General features: G+C 35.9%; 1 protein-coding gene across 2 annotated transcripts in view; it reads left to right on the plus strand.

Moving 5' to 3' along the window:
* Positions 1 to 9,637, plus strand: part of RSF1 (remodeling and spacing factor 1) — a 160,203-nt gene that overhangs the window by 109,080 nt on the left and 41,486 nt on the right. Inside the window, exons 2-3 of one of the 2 annotated variants that reach the window (XM_017518682.2) lie at positions 2,719 to 2,723; positions 7,545 to 9,313. In XM_017518682.2, the coding sequence (XP_017374171.1) occupies positions 7,568 to 9,313 (1,746 nt within the window). In that variant the 5' untranslated portion in view covers positions 2,719 to 2,723; positions 7,545 to 7,567. The remainder of the gene's footprint in view (positions 1 to 2,718; positions 2,724 to 7,544; positions 9,314 to 9,637) is intronic. The other variant, XM_017518680.2, reaches the window with a different exon arrangement.

Consider the following 9,637-nt stretch of genomic DNA (forward strand, 5'->3'; position numbering starts at 1 on the left):
AAAAAAAAAAAAAAAAAAAAAATTGGCAAAAATTCAGATCCCTTTGTCATACAGCGAATGATAATTCAGTGTTATCAAGTGATAATTTCAGTATTTGAACCCATTTTGGAAATTGTTAAGTCTGTTGACATTTTCAAAATGGTGAAAGTTTCCTTGGGAAACAGAACTTCTATTGCAGAAATATACCCTTAGGCACAGGCAATATTTCACCTGTCATATTTCATTTCAGTCAACAAATATTTATTGAGTATATGCAATTTGTTATACACTATTTTCAGTATTGCGAATGTAGCTGTGAACAAAGTCAAATTTTTGCCATCATGGAGGTTACATGTCATTATTATCAAACAATAAACAGGATTAGTAAATGAAATACACAGTGTAGATGGTGATAAGGAGGTATGGAGGGAAAATAATTTGGGGAAGAGAGTGGGCATAGTTTTTTTTGAGTTGCTAGAAAATGAGTCATTGAAGAGGTGGTACTTGAGTAGAGACTTAAAGGATCTGAGAGAGCAAGCTGTGCAAATACCAGAGAAAAAAGATTTTTATGCCAATAAAATTTTATGCCAGAAAACAGGCAAGACCCTGAGGTGGAACAAGCCTACCTACTATGTTACAGCAAAGATTGACCAACCAAGGCTTCCCTTCCATATTTTAGGTATGGTTACAGATGTATTCGTTTATTTATGTAAATTAGAATTACACAAAAAATACAGTTTTATTTCCTACTTTTCACACTTAACATGCTACCATGATAGTTTCCCTGTTTTTGAAAAATTATATAATGAGGTTTCCAAGTGTAAAGCAAGCACCCAGTAAATATTTATTGAATAGTTATTGAGTGCTTTTACCTAGTTTATGCTAATACTGCCAGTGTATGAGCATAATTCCTTTTGCCATATCTAGAACCTTCAAACATTATGACTAAATAAAAACTTTGCTGGTTGATTTGATTAAAAATCTCATTGCTTTTTGAATTTTAATTTCTTTGATTGCTAGTGGTGGTTGAACATTTCAGCCTCTGAATTGTTGGTTGACATCCATGACTAATTTTGTTTTGGGATCTTTCGTTTTAGCTTATATTTTAAATGGTCTTTTAAGTAAATGCATTTATTAATCCTTCTTCAATGCATGTACCTTAGCATCTGTTAAATGTATCATGTCCTTGCCCAAATCTCACTTTGTAAGTTGGTAAAATATGCTTCATAGAATTTTTAATTAAATATTGCTTCACATTCTACATAAGACTTGCTGTTAGTAAAAGCCACCTCATGAAAAGTATTGATGTTATTTGTCAACATTTAGACTAGAGTTTGTTGCCGTTTCAGTTTATTCAATTTAGTCAGCACATGTTTGAGTGTCTTACTGCAGGTGAGTAATCCATGATTCTGCCCTAGGGGAGTAGTTCATAAGACTAATAGGATAGATGATTTGTAAATGAATAACTGTAATTCTGGGCAGTCAGTGCTACTATAGAAGTCTGTGTTAACACAATGTGCAAACACAAGAAAAGGAGCCGTTAATTGTTTATAGGGAAAGGATCAGATAAAACTATAAAATGAAGTGATATTTTAACTGGGCATAAAGGAGGTAAGATCTTGCCTATAATATAATAATATTGGCAAACATTGAGTGCTTGCCTGTTTTTACTCTTCTGAAGGCCTTATGTGTAGTATTGTATGCAATCATTGGCAACCTAGGAGATCGTGCCTGTTATTTTAGTTGTTCTACAAATTAGGAAAGCAGGTGGAGGGTGGGAGGTGGGTCAGGATCAAAAAACTACCAATCAGATACTATGTTTATTATTACCTGAATGACAAAATAATCTGTATGTTAAACCCTCATGACATTCCATTTACCTCTATAACAAACCTGCACACATACCCTTGAACCTAAAGTAAAAGTTAAAAAAAATTAGGAAAGTGAGGAATCTTAAAAGGTACAGAATAGCAATTGCTTACTAGGCAGGGTTAACAGAGTAAAAAAGGTTATGGCAGCTTTAGAAAACTGAATTTTCCTATGTGGCTGAAGTTTGTGGTCAGAAGAGGGTCCAAATAATTAATAATAGCTCCCAAGTGCTGTGTAAAAGTACTTTGCATGCGCTATTTTCAAAAAGTCCCTTAAGATAAAAGAAAAAGAAAAAAAAAATCTTCACAGCTACTTCTGGAGGTATAGATGTTTATGTTTCAGTTTTAAAGAGTTGACACTTAGAAAGCTTTAAGTAATTTTCTTGTACCCACAGCTGGCCAAGGTGGAGGTGACACAAGAGCGTTAAGGTTTGTCTGATTGTTTGAGTGTCTTTTTTATTTTTATTTTTTGAGATGGAGTGTTGCTCTGTCGCCAGGCTGGAGTGCAGTGACGCAATCTCGGCTCACTGTAACCTCCACCTTCCAGGTTCAGGCAATTCTCCTGCCTCAGCTTCCTAAGTAGCTGGGACTACAGGTGCACACCACCATGCCCAGCTAACTTTTGTATCTTTAGTAGAGACGGGTTTCACCATGCTGGCCAGGATGGTCCCGATCTCTTGCCCTCGTGATCTGCCCACCTTGGCCTCCCAGAGTTCTGGGATTATAAGTATGAGCCACCGTGCCTGGCCAAGTCTTAATTTTGATGAAATAGTTAAAATAAAAAATAGTATAAAGCACTGTGTATCCAACATTTTATTTTTGTGGTGGTTTTATTTGTTGGTTTGTTGGAGTTTTTTTGTTGTTTTTTGAGACAAGGTCTTGGTGTGTCGCCTCAGCAGGAGTTCAGTAGTGCCATCAAAGCTCATTACAGCCTTAGCCTCCTAGGCTCAAGCAATCCTCACACGTAGCTGGGACTACAGGCACACACCAGCTACACCCAGCTAATTTTTTTTTCTTTTTGGTAGAGATTGGGTCTTGCTCTTTTGCCTAGGCTTGTCTCAAATTCGTGGGCATAAGTGATCATCCTGCCTTGGCTTTCCAAACTGATAAGATTCCAGGTATGAGCCATTGTGCTGGGCCCCAACATTTTAATAGTTTAAAACAGTTTGTCAAAATTTGCTTTTGATAAAAAAAAAGATTATAGAAACAGTACTTCTCTTTCCTTTCATTTTCCATCTTATTCCTTCTCCGTCCATTTCCAGGAACAACCACAATCTTTGTCAGTCATTCCCATATTTATGATTTTGATGCTTGTGTATATAGCCATCTCAACATGTAGCTTTATTTTGTGTATTTTATAACTTTTCTACAAATAGTACCTGTCCTTTTGTAACTTGCTCTTTTCACTTATTATTTTGTTTTTGAAATGTATCTACAGTGATCTATGTGAATTTGTTTCTTTCATTTTAATTGCTGTATAGAGGCTATTTATCCATTTCCCTATTTGAGGAATGAATATCTAGGTTATATAATTTTTTGCTTTTATGGCAATGTTGCAACAGATATTTACGTACAGACTTCCATATTTGTATGTAACTTTACTTGATAGAAGTAGGATTGCCACATGATAGTGTGTTTCTTCAAGCTTTAAAGCAGATATTTCTCTATTGCTCTTTAAAGTGTTTATGCTGGCCAGGTACGGTGGCTCACTCCTGTAATCCCAGCACTTTGGGAGGCCGAGGTGGGCAGATCGTGAGGTCAAGAGATTGAGACCATCCTGGCCAACATGGTGAAAGTGAAACTCCATCTCTACTAAAAATACAAAAATTAGCTGGGCGTGGTAGCACACACCTGCAGTCCCAGCTACTCGGGAGACTGAGGCAGGAGAATCACTTGAACCCAGGAGGTGGAGGTTGCAGTGAGCCAAGATCACGCCACTGCACTCTAGCCTGGCAACAGGTCTAGACTCTGTCTCGGGGTGGGGGTGGGGGGGAGTGTTGATGCTAATTTACACTCTCATCATAATTATATAAGATATCTGCCAAGTCTGAAACACTATGCTACTTTGAAATTTCTCAGATCTTTTTTTTTTTTTTCCCCAATTTTTCTAATTTTTTATTTTTAAAGACAGGGTTTTACCATGTTGGTCAGGCTGGTCTTGAACTCCCAACCTGAGGCGATCCGCCCGCCTTGGCCTCCAAAGTGCTTGGATTACAGGCCTGAGTCTGAGATCTTTAAAGGATTTTAAAGAAACTACAATCGTATCAGAGATTAGTTACCCTTTTATCATGTAATAGATAACTCCAAAATATATTAAGTGAATGGATAAAATTTCATGATATGGGAAAGAAGAAGGAGTAGGAAGCAAACATGAAAGGATTGCATTTGTCTGTTTTTATTTTTTCCTTGTAATACAAAGTTAAGGGTAAGTCTAGGTCTCGTACAGCAGTTCCATGAAGCCATCCAGGACCTTTCCTAGCCTGCTATCCTTAGCATGTGGCTTTGATTGCTCCTTCTCCAGGTATTATGTATAGAGTCTAGACCCAAAGAAGGGAAAAGGGCAAAAGACACCAGTCAGCTGACTTGTTTCTCACCCACGACTTCTTCATGCCTGTCATTGGTCATAACTGGATCACATGACTCACAGCTTTAAGGTGTCTGAGGAGGCAAGTGCCTTCTTAAAATTAGTTGTGTTTGTAAGAAAGAAGAGAATAGTTAATCGGCAGGCAATTTGCAGTGTCTTCTGTTAACTTCTATAGAATATTTGGTGTATCATTACAGAGTGATTCTGCTAGGGGTGATGGAGAAAGTACATAATAAGTGATCAGTAAATATTTGTTGAGTAAATGAATCAATCATCTTATAAAACCCATAGTAGATACCACTTCTCGTGAGTCATTTCATTTGTGAAGAAACGTGATGCTGTGTTTCAATTATTAGAGTGAAGTTTTCCTTTGGTCACTTCAAATATGCCTCTTAAACTCATTTATATGCTCTTTTACAGCTTTCTTTTGACAAACTTTGGGAAAATGCTTGTGTAACTAACCTTTTTACTAATTATTATAGTATTTAAAGGTTCATATTCTGTCCTAGTTCTTCCATTCTCTGTACTATTTTGAAAACATATTCATTTAATTTAGAGGAGCTAGAATACTATTTGTTGTCATTTTTTTTCTTTTAAAAGAACCGAGCCGGCTGGGCACAGTGACTCATGCCTGTAATCCCAGCACTTTGGGAGGCCAAGGCGGCCGGATCACCTGAAGTTGGGAGTTGGAGACCAGCCTGACCAACATGGAGAAACCCCATCTCTATAAAAATACAAAATTAGCCGGGCATGGTGGCGCATGCCTGTAATCCCAGCTTCTCAGAAGGCTGAGGCAGGAGAATTGCTTGAACCCAGGAGGCAGAGGTTGCATTGAATTAAGCTCACGTCATTGTACTCCAGCTTGGGCAACAAAGCAAAACCCTGTCTAAAAAAAATAATAAGCCAAACACACACACACACACACAACAATAATTTAACATTTTTGGAATAAAAGAAATATAACACCAGCGAAGAATAATAGTTGAGGTTATTTAGTCCAGCTGCTTTATTTGTAGATGAAGAAAGAAAGATCAGTGAGTTTGTGACACACCCAAAGAGGTACCACTAGCTAAATTAGGATTAGTGAACCTGGGAATCTTGAACCTAATGTCATTTCATCTTTCATTTTGCTGCGTTATTACTCAAACCAAGATCCGTTAACCTCAAATGAAAACATAGTGTTATTTTACATTGAATAAGGATCATGGGGAGATCTTTAGATACTTTCCAAACCAGAATAGAGATTCTTGTGTTTAGCACACACTTAGTATTGGGTTGAAGTTCTTTTTGTTTTGTTTGTTTGTTTTTTTGAGACAGGATCTCACTCTGTCACCCAGGCTGGAATGCAGTGGCATGATCAGGGGTCAGGGTTAACCTTGAACTCCTGGGCTCCAGTGATCCTCTTACCTCACCCTACTAAGTAGCTGGAACCACCATGCCCTGGCTACTTTTTGTATTTTTTGTAGAGATGGGGTTTTTTTACCATGTTGCCCAGGCTGGTTTTAAACTCCTGAGCTCAAGCAATCTGCTTATCTTGGCCTCCCAAAGTGCTGGAATTAAAGGCATGAGCCATCACACGTGGTGGTTGAAGTTATTTTTAAAGATAGTAATCATATTTTAACTGTTAAGGTGTTCATTTAGTTAAATTTCCTGATATACTAGCTAATCTCAATAAATGAGAATTTGTTAAACCTATTTTATCAGTAGGAAAGAGAAAAACATACAAATTAGGTAATGATTGTCATCTAAATTTTTTCTTACCTTATTTGTGCTGTAACACTACTTTTAATTACAAAAATTTTTTTTTACTGTCATCTCTTAAAATATTTTAGCAGCATTCCCTATAGCACTGACTTTGTAAAGCAGAAAGAAATACTAATAACAGTTGCTTTGCTCTCAGATCCTGAATGGTTCTAAATGGTTCTTGGCTTTTTTATTTGCAACATCATTGGATATACAAGAAATGGTGGTTTGTAATGAAAACATTCACTTTTAATGAAATGTTAAATTTTCATTTCAAAAAACATATCCTGCTTTATCTTCTCATTTTTCTCTATCCCGTTATTCCCATGAAATGTATCCTAACTAGTTTATCAACTTGACAAGAATCATTTCAAAATTTTAGGGAAAATAATTACATCTTGGTAAAACTTGGTTTAGAATTAGGTTTTTCAGTAGCAAGATAAAGTGAAGGGATTAAAAATGTAAGTAAAATTAGTAAATGAATTCTGGAGTGCAATCTCTGCAGTCCTATTCAGAGATTATAGTATTTACTGAATATAGCTTAGGTTATGTTTAAATCTGCATTAGTATCAGGTACTCCATAAAAGTTGAAAATATATAGCCAATAAGATACAAAGAACTGACAGATAAATCTAAACAGTTTCTTTATATAATACTAACTTCTGAAATATTCAGTAGTGGCATTTGATAAAGTAAGTTGTAATATGATCACATTGAGGAATGTTATATAATTATTAAGCTTAATTTTTATAAAAAGCATTTAGTATCATAAGAAATTGCTAATGTTTCAATGAATAAATTGAGGCAACATGGTACCACCTTAGTGAAAAACATACAAGATCAGAAGGAAGTAACCTAAATTATTACTGGTGATTGCCTCTGGGTAAGGGGATGTGGGCTTTTTATCTTTCTGTATTTTTCGGTTCCCACTGCCATGTTCTGTTACCTCAATGAAATAAAGTGCTCAGTGACTTCCAAAGAAGAACAGTTGTCAGTTTATAAAACAAATATGGTCTTCTGGAAACATTTTATGTAGCATTTTCAATTTTATGTTTTTAAGCCATCTCTTGAATTTGAATAAATTATTTGAACAGCATAAATATTTGCAATCTATTGAGAATACTGAAGCAAAAGTAAACAGCAGAAACCTGAATTTTTTAAATATGTTTTTAAATTTCTCAAAGTTGTATTTCAAAGTTTTTGTAATTTTCTTCATTGTCAGATTTTATTTTTTATTGTCAAATACCCAATGACAAAGGCTATCTCTTTTAAGATAGAAATTTTAAATGGAATTATATATTATACTAAGTCTTATATTTTATAATCTTGAAAGCTTCTATTCATGTAATTAAACTTTTTCTGATTTTTAGAGGAACAGAAAGAAAGTGAAAAGATGAAAGGTGAGGAGCAGCCTATGGATTTAGAAAACTGTTCTACAGCCAATGTTCTAGAAGAGACAATTGTGAAAAAAGAAAAAGAAGATGAAAAGGAACTTGTGAAACTGCCAGTGATAGTGAAGCTAGAAAAACCTTTGTCAGAAAGTGAAGAAAAAAAGATTATCAAAGAAGAAAGTGATTCCTTCAAGGAAAATGTCAAACCCATTAAAGTTGAAGTGAAGGAATGTAGAGCAGATCCTAAAGATACCAAGAGTAGCATGGAGAGGCCAGTGGCGCAGGAGCCTGAGAGGATCGAATTTGGTGGCAATATTAAATCTTCTCACGAAATTACTGAGAAATCTGAAGAAACTGAGAAACTTAAGAATGACCAGCAGGCCAAGATACCACTAAAAAAACGAGAAATTAAATTGAGTGATGATTTTGACAGTCCAGTCAAAGGACCTTTGTGTAAATCAGTTACTCCAACAAAAGAGTTTTTGAAAGATGAAATCAAACAAGAGGAAGAGACTTGTAAAAGGATCTCTATAATCACTGCTTTGAGTCATGAAGGGAAACAACTGGTAAATGGAGAAGTTAGTGATGAAAGAGCAGCTCCAAATTTTAAGACAGAACCAATAGAGACAAAGTTTTATGAGACAAAGGAAGAGAGCTATAGCCCCTCTAAGGACAGAAATATCATCATGGAGGGAAATGGAACAGAGTCCTTAAATTCTGTCATAACAAGTATTAAAATAGGTGAGCTTGAGAAAGAAACAGCCCCTTTGAGGAAAGATGCAGATAGTTCAGTATCAGTCTTAGAGATCCATGGTCAAAAAACACAAATAGAGGAATCTGATCCTCCAGTATTGGAATCTTCTCTTGAGTCTTCTGAGATGGCAAAAGATCTATCTTTAAAAACTGCTTTATCTACCACTGAGTTGTGTACCATGAAAGTTGAAGAGAAGTCTCCCAAAACTAGGAAGGATAAGCGCCCACCAATCCTAGAATGTCTTGAAAAGTTAGAGAAGTCCAAAAAGACTTTTCTTGATAAGGAGACACAAAGATTGAGTCCAATACCGGAAGAAGTTCCAAAGAGTACTCTAGAGTCAGAAAAGCCTGGCTCTCCTAAGGCAGCTGAAACTTCACCATCTAATATGGTTGATCACTGTGAGAAACTAGCCTCAGAAAAAGAAGTGGTGGAATATCAGAGTACAGCTTCTGTTGGTGATCAGTCTGTGAAAAAAGGAGACCCAGAAATCCTAAAAGAGGATTCTGAGTTCACAAAGGTAGAAATGGATAATCTGGACAATGCCCAGACCTCTGGCGTAGAGGAGCCTTCTGAGACAAAGGGTTCTATGCAAAAAAGCAAATTCAAATATAAGTTGGTTCCTGAAGAAGAAACCACTGCCTCAGAAAATACAGAGATAACTTCTGAAAGGCAGAAAGAGGGCATCAAATTAACAATCAGAATATCAAGTCGGAAAAAGAAGCCCGATTCTCCCCCCAAAGTTCTAGAACCAGAAAACAGGCAAGAGAAGACGGAAAAGGAAGAGGAGAAAACAAATGTGGGTCGTACTTTAAGAAGATCTCCCAGAATATCTAGACCCACTGCAAAAGTGGCTGAGATCAGAGATCAGAAAGCTGATAAAAAAAGAGGGGAAGGAGAAGATGAAGTGGAAGAAGAGTCAACAGCTTTGCAAAAAACTGACAAAAAGGAAGTTTTGAAAAAATCAGAGAAGGATACAAATTCTAAAGTAAGCAAGGTAAAAACTTCTACTACTCTGTTTTAATTTTTAATTAAAGATATTTGTCTCTATATATTAATAGGTATTTTGGTTTTTTCTAAAACTTAGTCATCAGAGACAACTGAAAAAGTATCTTTCTTCCCCTATCTGAGATACTTTTCAACACTATATCTTACTTATACTCTATACTCTTGTCATCTTTTAACTTTTATTTTTTTAAAGCAGTATAGAAATATATTCTCCTTGTAAACTATTCAAATAATATCCAACCTGTAGAATTCCCCATAGCCACTATTAACAGTTTGGAGTAATTGCCATTATTAACAGTTTGGGGTATAGTAT

The sequence above is a fragment of the Cebus imitator genome, unplaced genomic scaffold, assembly GCF_001604975.1.
Source record: "Cebus imitator isolate Cc_AM_T3 unplaced genomic scaffold, Cebus_imitator-1.0 Scaffold698, whole genome shotgun sequence".
Lineage (NCBI taxonomy): Eukaryota > Metazoa > Chordata > Mammalia > Primates > Cebidae > Cebus > Cebus imitator.